The sequence below is a fragment of the Triticum urartu genome, chromosome 7A (genome assembly GCF_056163025.1).
Source record: "Triticum urartu cultivar PI428250 chromosome 7A, HENAU_Tu73, whole genome shotgun sequence".
Taxonomy (NCBI): domain Eukaryota; kingdom Viridiplantae; phylum Streptophyta; class Magnoliopsida; order Poales; family Poaceae; genus Triticum; species Triticum urartu.
The window spans coordinates 111,590,033-111,604,672 of record NC_141879.1 but is presented as its reverse complement, the minus strand read 5'-3'; the positions used below and the strand labels follow the sequence as shown (position 1 = coordinate 111,604,672).

Genomic DNA, 14,640 nt, shown 5'->3' with positions numbered 1-14,640 from the left:
CCTGCATTCGTGTGACAAGCATGCCATGTTTTTTTTGTGTGGGAGTCATTGGGATTTAAATCATAATCGTGTCATGTGGCTTTGGTGGTAAGACTATCCACAGTTGTCGTGGAATTGTCACGGCCGATGTCCCAGTGAAAGGACTTACTCGTGGAGCCATCGCAACTAGGAAGCAAGAAGGGGTTAATCAGGACAAATGACACGGCATTTATACTGGTTCGACCCCTTACAGTGAAGGTAAAAGCCTACGATCCAGTTTTGAGTGGGATTGCTTATGTCTCGATAACCAGGGAGCGAATCCGCTTGACCTAGCTCTCGATTGATGTTACTTACCCTGAACCGCCGCCGGGTCGTCCCTTTATATATAGAGGTCGACGCCCCGTGGCTCATAGAGTCCCGGCCAGCTCATAAACAGTGTCTGGCTTGGTTTCTCTCTATTCCCGCCTTATAGTACAAGTTACACACATATGTCGGTTTATCTCTACGGGCCTTATGTCTCCCTTTGGGCATTGGGCCCTTAACTAACCCGTCATCTGCAGGAGTCGTCTTGGGCTTCATGAGTCGTCTTAAGTATGACCCAGCGCCTCCTTGCGGGTCATACTAAAAATTATATCCCCAACATTAGGCCCCAGATTGATTTGAACTGGTTCATGTCAATCTTCAATACCTTAGGAAAAATCTTCTGCTCTCCATCGAACGGAAATTTGTAACCCGCCACGACGTCATCTTCTGGATTTGCAATGACCCGCCATGACATCATCTTTCATTAATTCATATTTTATCCAATATATCTCAACGGATCCTTATCGTTACTAACTATCCCAGGAATCGAGGCGTCCTGACAAGCTGGATACCCATAATTTTCGGCCTCCTCATTTTTCACGCCCACTTATCAGTCTTTTCCTTATAAATAGGCACGACTGGTCTTTCTTCATTCCCCCCCTTTCCATCGTCTTCTTCCTCTCGCAACCCTACTACTGCTCGAGCTCCGCCGCCGTCGTAGCGCACTTCGTCTTCCTCGACCCCGGCCGCTGCATCAACCTAAGCTTGTCCAGAGAACGGCGGCAACTCTCCGCAGTAGATCTGTGTCCGTAAGTCTCTGCTTTTCCACACCTTAGATCCACATTAGAGTTTGCGAGTTCTTCTATGTTCTTCGCTGTTCATCACGGATTCTTCGTGGTTTCTCCACCGCATCCTCTTTTGATCTAAAAGAAGTGTAAAACTCATGCGGCAGCTGCTTCGCATCCATTTCAGATGCTAGTAGATCCCCTTTTCTTGTACACGGGCCTCTTTAGAACTGATGACCTCCTCTATACTGGTTTTTAGGTCTAGAATATTTTTCCTTCTCTGAGCATCCGTTGATCCAAAATAATGATTGCAATCTGTGAAACCTGTTTTTGTGACACTTAATCAACGTCTGCATCTTGATAGATCCACCTAGCCATGGCGGCTCATACCACCGGCTTCTAGTTACAATGCTCAATAGATAACCTCAACCACACATGGTGGCTCAAATAACTTAACTGCTCATGGCGGCTTAAATAATCTGACATAATTAGCCATATACCATTAGGCCCCTTTATAAGCCGCCATCTTGAATATGCATTGAAGTATTTCTCTCCGGCTTAAATTTTAACCGGGAATTTTTACTTTGTCGTAGGCTTTCATCACAATGGCACCTAAAGCACCCACTACATGCAACTGGGTTAAATCCATCGTCACAGATAGTACGCTGGATGACTTTGTGAAGACCGGCTATCTGCCGAAGAAGGAAGTCATGTCCTATCGTGCTCCTAATCCGGAGGATGAATTTACTCAGCCCAAAGAGGGGGAAGTTATTGTTTTCATAGATCACATGAACTGGGGTTTTTCACCACCCGGCTCAAAATTCTTCAGAGATGTCCTTCACTTTTTTGAGCTCCGTTGTCAAGACATCGGACCTAATTCCGTGTCTAACATTTGCAATTTTCAAGTGTTCAGTGAGGTATATCTTGGAGAAGAACCCAACATATTACTCTTCAGAGAGCTATTTTACTTGAACCGCCAGAATGAATGTGCCAATGGTCAAAGCTAGGAACTTGGTGGTGTCTCAATCCAACGTCGGAGAGACGCAATGTTTCCTTATGCAAACCTGCCGAGCCATCCCAAAGACTGGAACCAGACATGGTTCTACTACCAAGGTACTTCTCCGGCTAATAAGAACCCTTTGCCCGGCTTTCGCGCCTCGCGCCTCAAGTCTACTCATCCCTTACCAGACAAGCTATCTGCTGCTGAACACCAAAAACTTGCCCCCACCATGTCCAAAGTCAAGGCTCTTTTGGGGAATGGCTTGAGTGGTATCGATTTGGTCCGGCCTGGGTTGCTTGGCGGATCATTCCATTAAGCTGCCGTGCCGGGTTGATGTGCACCTATACTGGTGAGCAAAATGATTCTCTGCGTCACAGTTCTGTCGATTTACCTGAAGATTTTATTGATGATACGAAAAATTCGCTCCTGAACGAGAGCCTAGCAGATTGTAGCAAGTTTTGCTTAAGTCCCTTCTGTAAAGCTAACCCGGCTCCAACGGTAAGCCACCAAACTTAAGTATTCTTATTTTCACCCTTAAGGTTTTGTCTTTACTCATACTCTCACTGTTTTTCACAGGCTAGTGATAAATTCTGGAAAGTCAAATATGATCACGAAGCTGCAAAAGGCCGGGAAGGCCAAGAGAGCCGCCAGAAAAGAAGTTGCGAAGAAGAAGGGCAAGAAAGCCACCACCTCTGACTTGCTACGGCTAGAGGAGTCTTCTGAGTCAGAGGTAGCCCTTGACTCTCTTGGCTCCTTTTTTAACCACCTTTTTGACACTCATTATTAGCAGGAGGACACAGGAACCAGTCATGGAAAAGCTGAAGAGGTAACTATCATTTCCTCCGACTACAAGCCTTTGCCAAGACAGAAAATTCGAAGAGTAGCCCGGAAAGTAAGATTTTCACATCCCTTAGCTTATCACGATCCTCAATTTCTTTTGAAGCGACAGAGTCATGAGAGCTGGAGGCAGACCCGGACTAGCAAAGATGCGGAACTCTCCTCTGGCTTACCCAATGCACCAAAAAAGCGTCGGAATGAGGTCACCTCCGATTTATATTCCTTTTATCCTTTGGCGGGTCTCACTCGTCAACCACTCAATTCTTCTGACTCAAATTATCAAGAAACTTCACCTTCCTCCGGCGAGTCAATGCAGTCCAATTTGCCGGCTTTTAAAACCGCTCCAGGGTAATGATAACCGGCTTAACCTGTGTTCATTTTAATTTGTTGTATTATTACTGACCTTTTGATCTTATGCAGCGGACAAGCAAAGCCCAACAAAAGGGCGAAGAAGAACAAGTCGGCCGAAGAGCCAATCTTAAATGAGACGGAACTTGGAACGGCCGTACCTGAAGCCTCCACTCATGAGCCTCCTCCTGAGCCAACCCATGATATACCAATGCCCACTGCTGACCCGCCTGCCGAGCAAGCTGACAATGGTTCTGAAAACCCGGAAGTCCCTAGCCCGGGCAGGATGGATGATCCTCAAGACTCTGATGTCAAAATCACCAAGTCCGGCTTTGTTGAGCCGGGGAGGCCAACCATGCTGGCCAAGTGTTCCTCTAAGGAGGAACTTCTGGAACGCCGCAGATTTAAGCTTGATGTCGCTGATTATACTCACATGAGTATTGGAGAAATATTTTCTGGCTATATGAGCCAAGTGCACAGCAACCGTGACATGGAAATTGACATGGTGAAGCAGGTGCACCCGAAGTTTGAGGTACAACCCTTTCTCTACACTTATTAATCCTTACTATGCCAGCCCCCAAGTCTATTGCTTATGATGAAATATGCTGTAGATTTAGAAACAAGCTGATAACATTAGTAATATGTCTGGACAAGATATATAAGAAATCCGGCTTACGCTGTAGCCCCCAAGGGTCGGCTTAAGTAGCATGTTTGAACCGGTACTTATTATGCTTGGATCAAATAAAATACTTTGTAACAGCCATATGCATTAGCCTCCAAGTGCCAAGTATTCTTGCTTGCAAAGTGCTTGTGACTTACTATCATTAACCGCCACTTTAAGCAAAATTCTTCAGTATACATTAGCCCCCAAGTGCCAATTGTTATTGCTTACAAAAGACTTGGGACTTAATATTGCCTCATGAAAATCCTGATTTTGACCCGGTATTTGTATTGGCCACCAGTAGTCAACTTGAATCAGAAGTGTTTGATTTGAAGAACTGCCTGGGAGCACAAGAGACTGAAACCCAAAGAGCCAACTCCAAATTTGAATTCAGTGTATCTGAACAATAAAAACTGAAAAAGGGCTTTGAAGTGGAGAAGAAGGCCTGGGCTGACGAAAAAATCACTTTGACCAATCGGGCTGAGAAAGCAGAGGCGGCTCTTGCAGAAGTGACCGCCGAATTATCCGGCTTAAAACACCATATATCTCAGATGGTCTCAGCAGTCTTTGGTAAGTCACCTTGCAAGTGTTAAATATTTGAATTTTTCTAATAAGCATAATATTGTCATCAACTCACCTGACATTGTAATGCAGGCCCCAGGAGTTCCAATCTTAACCAAAGCATGCTGATAAAGCTGAAGGCGGTTTATACGCTGGTGGAACAACTCTACACCGGGTCTCAGCGTGCCTTAGCCGCAGTGGCCCTATCGAATGAAGTTCCCACCCTCCTATCAGATGTATTAAAGCGGCTTGTTGTGCTACCTCAGCGGTTTAATGAATTAAGGAGATCTTCTGCGAGAGCCGGAGCCGTAGCTGCATTAAGTCGGGCCAAGGCGTGGCTACCGGAGCTAGACCAGGCTGACATCGCCATTGGATATCCAAGCCTAAAGGAGGACGGCACACCATTTGAACATGAGGACTTCACCACTTGTGTTAAGGAAATACGCCCTGTGGCCACCCTGATTGCTGATGACACGGATCTTACCAAGTACCAGCCGGGTTATGACGCCGAAAATCGGAGGATTCCAACGCCGCATTATGAAGTGATCAGCCTGATCCCTCCAATTCGTAAGCATACCTTCGCCCCTGAAGTTGACCTGGCCAGATTAATTGATGATGAAGGTGAATTTGAAGCTTTGAGTGGCATTGACTGGTCATCATCAACCTTCCAGGACAGGGAACAAGATGGAGGAGCGGAAAGGGATGATCTGGAAGCTTCAGGCCAACAAAACAATTGATCCGTCGGGCGGCTCATATTTATGTTTTGCCGAAAAAACAATGTTAATCATTTGGACTCAGGGAGTCATGTAATAGGGTAGAAAGAAACTTGGTTTTGTCGTGCCATCGTGCACGTGCTTGGTGCTCAACACTGTTTAAGCCGCCATGTTATATTCACCCGTATTATACTTATCATCTGTTCTCCTTATGCTTAAGAAAGTTTTTGAACTGTCCTGCATACAGAAATAAATCACAAGACCCTTGGCGGTTTGCCGCAAGGCGGGTCAAATATCTTACATAAAATCCAGAATATGAAAAATAGTCATAGATAAGCCTGTGATGAATTATAGCCTTAAAATACAACTATAATATCATACCTGTGATCCTTTGATTTGTACTGCCGGTTTATGTGACCCGAACAGGAAGGGTGGTAACCCAATTTGTAGAAGTCGCTCACTTCTAAATACATGATGCTTGTTGTGTGCTGGCGACTTATCGTCCAAAAGACCCAAGCTGAGTTAGATTTACACGACACTTACACTTAGATCTGAATCAAGAAAAAAATCTCAAGACAAAATCAAAGATTGTGTTCAAAAAATCTTAAGGCAAACAAGAAGAAATTCTAGGCTTTTGATTCGAATACGATCAGTAAACCGTTCCAAAAGGGTTAGGCTAGGATTCTAATATGATCATGTAGCCCCCAGTGGATTTGGCGTTGCACCGATCAAGAGGGTACCGACAGGTATGTTCTCTTCGGTTCGAATACGACCTATGTTTGAACAGGAAGCCCCCTAATGACCTTGAGAGTTTTTTAACGAGGCTGATTCGAATACGACCAACGTCAGACCCAAAGGGGTTGAGCTGTGATTCGGATACGATCAAGAAGCCCCCTAATGAGTTTGGAAGTGTGCCGATCAAAAGGGTACTGACAACTATGTTCTCTTTGGTTCAAATACGACCTATGTTTGAACAGGAAGCCCCCTAGTGATCATGATATTTAACGGCTAGATTCGAATATGATCATGAGCTGAACCGAGAGGGATCAGGCCCCAATTGGTCATTTTTATAACTAGAATAATAAAGACATATGATCATTGAGGATGAAAAGGACAGAGGTCCTGCTTTATTACTTATCATAATATATACATCGTCAAAATATGTACATCATGAGAGCCGGTGGCTCAAGTGTAGTAAGGCCGAAGATGAGCAATATTCCATGGCCGGCGGGTCTCCTCTGACTTACGTGAGTCTTTGTGCTCTCGAACAGCGATATGGTAGTATGACCCGTTGTTTAAGTTCTTGCTGACCACAAAGGGTCCTTCCCAAGGTGGGGATAGCTTGTGCGCATCAGACTGATCCTGGATGAGCCGGAGCACCAAGTCACCTTGAAAGGTTCTGGACTTAACCCGGCGGTTGTGATAATGGCGCAGGTCCTGTTGGTAAATCGCCAAGCGGGCTGCTGCTAAGTCGCGCTTCTCATCTAACAGGTCAAGTGCAGCCTGACGGGCTTGTTCATTATTAACTTCAACGTAAGCCGCCACGCGGGGCGAGTCATGACGGATGTCACTAGGCAGAACCGCCTTTGCACCATAAACCATGAAGAAAGGCGTGTAACCCGTAGACCTGTTGGGGGTAGTGTTGATGCTCCATATCACAGAAGGTAACTCTTCTACCCAACAACCCGGCGTCCGTTGCAAAGGAACCATAAGCCGGGACCTAATGCCTTTCAAGATTTCCTGATTGGCTCTCTCAGCTTGCCCATTGGATTGGGGGTGAGCTAGTGATGAAACATCAAGTGGGATATGCTCATGTTGACAGAACTCCTTAATGGCACCCTTTGACAGATTAGTACCATTGTCAGTTATAATGCTGTGTGGAAAACCAAAGCGAAAGATCACCTTTTTCATGAATGAACCGCCGTGGCTGGATCACACTTACTGACTGGCTCTGCCTCAACCCACTTTGTGAATTTGTCAACCGCCACCAAGAGGTGGGTCTTTTTATCTTTGGACCTTTTGAAAGGCCCAACCATGTCAAGTCCCTAGACCACAAACGGCCAAGTAATTGGAATCATCCTCAATTCTTGAGCCGGTACGTGAGCCCGCCGTGAGAATTTCTAACAACTGTCACATTTACTGACCAGATCTTTCGCGTCAGCATGAGCCATCAGCCAATAAAATCCAAGAAGAAAAGCCTTGGCCACGAGGGATTTTGAACCGGCATGATGGCCACAATCTCCTTCATGAATCTCACGAAGAATTTCTTGACCCTCCTCAGGAGAGACACAACGCTGAAATGCCCCAGTGACACTGCGATGATGTAACTCCCCATTGGCAATCGTCATTGACTTAGACCACTGGGTTATCTGCCTAGCCAAGGTTTCGTCCTCAGGCAACTCGCCCCGGGTGATGTAAGCCAAATATGGCACTGTCCAATCTGGGATAACGTGAAGAGACGCCACCAGTTGTGCTTCCGGGTCAGGAACATCCAAGTCTTCCTCTATAGGCAACTTGACAGAAGGGTTATGTAGAACATCCAAAAAGGTGTTAGGTGGCACCGGCTTACGCTGAGATCCCAGCCGGCTTAAAGCATCGGCTGCCTCGTTCTTTCTACGATCAATGTGTTCCACCTGGTAACCCTTGAAGTGTCCAGCAATGGAATCAACTTCATGGCGATAAGCCGCCATGAGAGGATCCTTGGAATCCCACTAGCCTGATACTTGTTGAGCCACCAAATCTGAGTCGCCAAAGCACCTTACCCGGCTTAAGTTCATCTCCTTAGCCATCCGAAGACCATGGAGCAAGGCCTCATACTCAGCTGCATTCTTAGTACAGGGAAACATCAACCAGAGTACATAAAAAATTTTTTCACCTCGAGGGGAAGCTAAGACAACTCCAGCCCCCGAGCCTTCCAATTGCCTGGACCCATCAAAATGAATAGTCCAGTATGTGTTGTCCGGCATTTCTTCAGGCATCTGCAGCTCCGTCCAATCGTTGATGAAGTCCACCAGTGCTCGAGACTTAATATCAGTGCGTGGTACATACTTTAAGCCATGAGGCCCAAGTTCAATGGCCCACTTGGCTAGTCGTCCTGTGGCTTCTCTATTTTGAATGATATCTCCCAAAGGAGCAGAACTAACCACAGTGATGGGGTGACTCTAGAAGTATTGCTTAAGCTTCCGGCTTGCCATGAACACCCCATAAACAAGCTTCTGCGAATGTGGATATCTTTGCTTGGACTCAATAAGCACCTCACTGATGTAGTAAACCGGCCGTTGAACCGGATCTTCCTTGCCAGCCTCCTTGCACTCCACCACAATGGCAACACTGATAGAACATGTGTTAGCATCCACATATAGAAATAAGGGCTCCTTATCAATGGGAGCAGCAAGGACCAGCGGCTCAGCTAACTGTCTCTTCAAATCTTCAAAGGCAGCGTAAGCAGCATCACTCCAGACAAAGTCGTCCGTCTTCTTCATCATCTGATACAGTGGTATGGCCTTCTCACCTAACCGGCTTAAGGCAGCCATACGACCCGCCAGACGTTGAACATCATTGATACACACCGGTTTAGCCAAAGAGGTAATTGCCTTGATCTTCTCTGGGTTAGCCTCAATGCCTCTGTTAGAAACCAGAAAACCCAAAAGCTTGCCTGCTGGCACTCCAAAAATGCATTTGGCTGGGTTAAGCATCATCTTGTAGACCCGGAGATTATCAAAAGTTTCCTTCAGATCATCTATCAAGGTCTCCTTCTATCTGGACTTCACCACAATGTCGTCCACATAAGCATGAACATTACGCCCAATATGATTGTGGAGACAGTTCTGCACACATCGCTGATAAGTCGCCTGGGCACTTTTAAGCCCAAAAGTCATAGATACATAGCAGAAGGCTCCAAACGGAGTAATGAAAGCCGTCTTCTCCTGGTCCTTAACTGCCATCTTGATCTGATGATAACCAGAATAAGCATCCAAAAATCTCAAACGCTCACAACCCGCCGTAGCATCAATGATTTGATCAATACGAGGGAGAGCGAAAGGATCAGCTAGGCATGCTTTGTTTAAATCCGCATAATCCACAAACATACGCCAGGTGCCATTCTTCTTGAGTACAAGCATCGGGTTAGCCAACCACTCTGGGTGAAAAACTTCAACAATAAACCCGACCGCCAAGAGCCGGGCCACCTCCTCACCAATAGCTTTACGCCTCTCCTCATTAAACCGCCGAAGAAACTGCTTGACCGGCTTAAATTTTGGATCAATATTAAGAGTGTGCTCAGCGAGTTCTCTTGGTACACTCGGCATGTCAGAAGGTTTCCATGCAAAAATGTCCCGGTTCTCACGGATGAACTCGATGAGCGTGCTTTCCTATTTGGGATCCAGATTGGCATTGATACTGAACTGCTTAGATGAGTCACCTGGAACAAAATCAACAAGCTTGGTGTCATCGGCCGACTTAAATTTCATTACCGGCTCGTGTTCCGTGGTTGGCTCCTTCAAAGACGTCATGTCCGCCGGGTCAACATTGTCCTTATAGAACTTCAACTCCTTTGTTGCACAAACAGATTCAGCATAAGCAGCGTCGCCTTCCTCGCATTCCAAAGCTATCTTCCAACTCCCATGCACTGTGATGGTGCCCTTGTGACCCGGCATCTTGAGCTGCAGGTAAACATAACATGGTCGTGCCATGAACTTTGCATAAGCCGGCCGCCCAAACTGTGCGTGATATGGGCTCCGAATTTTGACCACCTCAAAGGTTAACTTCTGAGCCCTGGAATCATGCTCATCCGCAAAGGCTACTTCCAGCTCAATCTTACCCACTGGGTACGCCGACTTAGCGGGCACTAGTCCATGAAAAACAGTGTTGGACGTCTTGAGATTTTTATCAGTCAATCCCATGCGATGAAAGGTCTCATAATAGAGGATGTTGATGCTGCTGCCTCCATCCATGAGCACTTTTCTGAATTTGTATCCACCAACTTGAGGTGCCACCACTAAGGCCAAGAGACCCGGATTGTCAACCCGGGGAGGCTGATCCTCCCTACTCCATATAATAGGCTGCTCAGACCATCTCAGATAACGGGGAACCGCCGGCTCAACAGCGTTCACAACCCTCTTATGAAGTTTCTGGTCCCTTTTGCACAAACTGGTGGTGAACACATGATATCGCCCACTATTCAGCTGCTTTGGGTTACTCTGATACCCGGATTGCTGCTGCTGCTGACCTCCTTGGCCAGATTGCTGATTATAACTACCTTGGTTGCCTTGAGGGCCTTGGAAGTTGGAATTTGAGCCACCATCCGGGCCATGAAAACCGCCACCGCCTGAACCGCCGCCGGGTCCATGATTGCCGTCGAACATGTTAGAATTCTTGAAAGCCCTCATGATCGTACAGTCTTTCCACAGGTGCGTGGCCGGCTTCTCCCAGGTGCCGTGTCTTGGACAGGGCTCATTTAGCAACTGCTCAAGGGTGGGACCTGATCCGCCAGACCGAGGAGGTGGCCTCCCCTTACATTGTTGATTATTACCCTGTGCATTAGCCACAAACTCCGAGCTACCGTCAGCCTTACGTTTATTATTACCTCCTTGATTCGCCGGGTTATGCTGAAGACCCTTAGTGTTGCCGTTATTCTTTCCCTTCACTGTCTTCTCTTTATCAGATGCGGGATCCTTGGTACTATCAGAGTCGGCGTATTTGACTAGAGCTGCCATCAGCTGGCCCATGTCATTGCAATCGCGTTTGAGCCGCCCCAGCTTCTGCTTCAAAGGTTGAAAACGACAGTTTTTCTCCAAGATTAAGACTACAGAGCTGGCATCCATCTTATCAAATGAATGTATTATTTCCTTCACCCGGCGCACCCAATGGGTCGTGGACTCACCTTCCTCTTGCTTGCTATTAGTCAAGTCCACAATTGACTTGGGCTGCTTGCATGTGTCCTTGAAGTTTTGAATAAACCGGGCCTTTAACTCGGCCCAGGAACCAATGGAATTACGTGGCAGTTCCTTTAACCAAGTGCGGCCCATTCCATCCAGCATCATAGTGAAGTACTTGGCCATTGCCGCGTCACTGACCTCCAGCAATTCCATGGCCATCTCATAACTTTCAATCCACACGCCGGGCTGTAAGTCATCTGTGTAGTTAGGCACCTTTCGAGGCCACTTAAAATCCTTGGGCAAACGCTCATTACGCAGTGCTGGTACTAAGCAAGGGACACCTCCCGTTCTCGTGGTCGCGCCTGCCTCAATAGAAGTCGTCAGATAAACCGGAAAAGACTGGTAAGCCGCCCGCTGAGCCGTCTTCTCAATCGCCTGCTGAGCCGCCCGCTCAGCCTCTTGGCGTATCTTGTCCTGATCAACCAAGTTAGGGGCTCCATCACACGCCGGGTCACGCCCACACGGCTGGTCACGGCGCTGGTCGTTGCTTGAAATCACCGCCGAGTCCATATGCCTACTATAACTCGGGCTCCGGCTTGGGCGAGGGGTCGAATGAATCCTGTCTCGACTGTTAGAATATGCCTCCTGCTGTGCCAGAGCCGTCTGAAGAAGTTCTCTGACCCTTCGTGTTTCAATCGCTGTTGGAGAGTCGCCCTCCACCGGGAGAGCCGCCAATTGTGCCGCCGCAGCGATCATTTTCTCCAACGGGTTAGAATAATGACCCGGTGGTGTTGGCACATACTGAGGTGGAGCAGTGTTCACTCGAGGAGGTTCCATCACCCATGGTTGGACCGGCGTTCCAGCTCCGGGCGTCGTAGCCGTGTTTACCTCCGACGGAGTACTGGGGCCTGCATCGGGTGTGCAGAAGAGGTTTCTAGGATCATAAATCGAAGGCAGACGGGATTGGGACTTCTGGTGCCTTATCCTCATGACCTCATTTGATGCATTTAAATCCATCGTAAGCTGGAACGCTTCTGATTGAAGCTGCTGAGCTCGAGCATCCAAAGCGCCCCATTCTGTGGCCAGTCTGGTGTCCTCAGCTGCTAGGTTTTCCTTGGCTTGTGCTGTTTCCTCACGTAACCGCGCCACTTCTGCGTCATGTTCAACCTGATCCGCCGGTTTAACCGCGACGGTTAACAGGGCTGTCAGCCTATCCGTGAGATCTATCAGCACCTGAGCCGGCAGGCGCACAAGGCCTCCTGCCCCGGCTGCCATTGATCCGGTGGTTATTGCTGCCGCAGCTCTAGAGTTTTGACCGGGTTGAGTGCCAGCCATGAAGATCCCTACTCTACTCGGCGGCTCAAAGGGGTCCGGAATACTGCGGCCCTCGAAACAGCCCCCAAGCCCGCCGTCTTGCAATTGATACAACGAATCCATCTCACCCATGGACGACTCACCGTCAGAATAGATGGTCGTCTCATTGTCAGACATGGATCCTTCAGGAAGTTCCCCTCCATGGATGCATCCCACGAAGGCATGCTTCATGGCGGGCGAAACCCGGGCAGGTCTCGCACGCTGAGCCGTCTGGATGATGTCGGTGCAGATGTCCGGTTCAGGGCCCGGCTTGTCGATCCGGCCGATGAAGACGTGAATTCCACCGAAGGGGACCCGGTACCCGTACTCAATTGAGCCGGCGTCGGGGCCCCAGCCTGCGTCGTCGATATAGAGGTTGCCGCGATGACTCTTGGTCATCCGGCCCACAGCGTATCCCTTGAGCCCTTCGAAGTTGTCCTTCAAGAACTCAAATCCACCATGCGCTGGCCCCACGGTGGGTGCCAACTATCGTGGAATTGTCACGACAGATGTCCTAGTGAAAGGAATTAGTCGTGGAGCCATCGCAACTAGGAAGCAAGAAGGGGTTAATTGGGACAAAGGACACGGGGTTTATACTGGTTCGGCCCCTTACGGTGAAGGTAAAAGCCTACGATCTAGTTTTGAGTGGGATTGCTTATGTCTCGATAACCAGGAAGCGAATCCGCTTGACCTAGCTCTCGATTGATGTTCCTAGCCCTGAACCACCGTCGGGTTGTCCCTTTATATACAGAGGTCGACGCCCCGCGGCTCATAGAGTCCCGGCTGGCTCATAAACAATGTCTGGCTCGGTTTCTCTCTATTCCTGCCTTATAGTACAAGTTACACACATATGGCGGTTTATCTCTACGGGCCTTAAGTCACCCTTTGGGCCTTGGGCCCTTAACTAACCCGTCATCTGCTGGAGTCGTCTTGGGCTTCATGAGTCACCCGGCGCCTCCTGGTGGGTCATACTAATAATTATATCCCCAACAACAGTGGTGCAGAAATAATGCAGCCTTAGTCACCTTACCTCTCTCCACGTAGTACGTTGGGTCCCACCAGTCAAAGGGTGAAACAAACAAATTAATAAGAAAAATTAAAAGCGCCAGCGGTGTATATTACCTCACACATCTCGCTACTGCTCGGGAACACTGTCCAATTGATCCCTCTGTTCACTCACATACTTTTTAAGTGAATCCTTATTATAACATGCACACAATTTTGGGCATATTCGACCTAAGTCAGTGTGCCACCGTATCTCGTACGACTCCCTCCGTCTAGGTGTAATAAGTCACATTAGAAGGTGCAGCGGGACCAAGGTGCAAGCAGATTGGAGGAGAAGGAGAAACTTGACCGGTCATTCCTCCAATCAGAGCCCTGATTTCTGTCCCTAAATGCAATAATTAATCCAAAAAACTAAGAGATGCCATTTTAGCTACCATGCAGGGCCACATATTAACTCGCATGCAAGCAGACTTTGATTTCTTGACTGATCAACGTGTAGTTGCGCTCCATGAATTGGGTTTTCGGGGGAGATAACAGGGCAGAGTAAGGAGCGTTTGGTTACATTGCTTAGGCTGGTCATAGTGGTGAGTAACTTGGACTAGTAACATGCATATGTTACTAGTCTATGTTACTACTACGCGAAGTTTGCCGTCGAAAGCGAGCCGATTTGGCACTCCTAAGCTAGCAAGGTTTTCTAGCCCACCCAAGCTAGCTGGCCCACAAAAGCTAACATATTTTAACAGTTCCAAACGCCTAACCTTGCCCGGCTATGCTATAAGCTGTTCTTGCTAAGGATCCAAACGCTCCCTAAGTAACAACGCTCGCTAGCAACGAGGCCAGGAGGGGATTGAGATGCGAAGTTAATGGACAACGCCTAAACATTTTGGGAATATCTGATTTCCGTAAGATGACTTAACACCTAGACGGAGGGAGTACTACTCCTCAGTCCAGGTTTGATGGAATATTCGTCACCTCTTCTCTTCTTGTACGTACTCCATTTGTATCTCACTTCCTGTGGCTTCGCACTCGCACGATTTTCCTATTCTATGAACCTGTGTGTGTGTGTGTGCGTGTGCGTGCGTGCGTGTGTGTGTGTGTGTGTGTTTAACAGTATGTGTGTGTTAGAGAGAGCAACAGATCGACCTACTCCTACAGAGAGATGGTGTGTAGTGTATGATTTTAGCCGCGAGAGTCGGTGCATCCTCTCGTTTCCGGGCGT

General features: G+C 47.9%; 2 protein-coding genes across 2 annotated transcripts; both read left to right on the top strand.

The window, feature by feature from the left end:
* Positions 1–2,163: 2,163 nt before the first annotated feature.
* Positions 2,164–3,811, top strand: LOC147958378 (uncharacterized). Its single transcript, XM_087532111.1, has 5 exons — positions 2,164–2,180; positions 2,644–2,797; positions 2,858–2,893; positions 3,011–3,252; positions 3,325–3,811. The coding sequence occupies exons 1-5, from the start codon at positions 2,164–2,166 to the stop codon at positions 3,809–3,811; spliced, it is 936 nt and encodes a 311-aa protein (XP_087388237.1).
* Positions 3,812–4,464: 653 nt separating this feature from the next.
* LOC147958377 (uncharacterized) lies at positions 4,465–5,211 on the top strand. The gene is made up of 2 exons (XM_087534169.1): positions 4,465–4,483; positions 4,568–5,211. Exons 1-2 carry the CDS (start codon positions 4,465–4,467, stop codon positions 5,209–5,211), a joined length of 663 nt encoding a protein of 220 aa, XP_087390295.1.
* Positions 5,212–14,640: the final 9,429 nt, after the last annotated feature.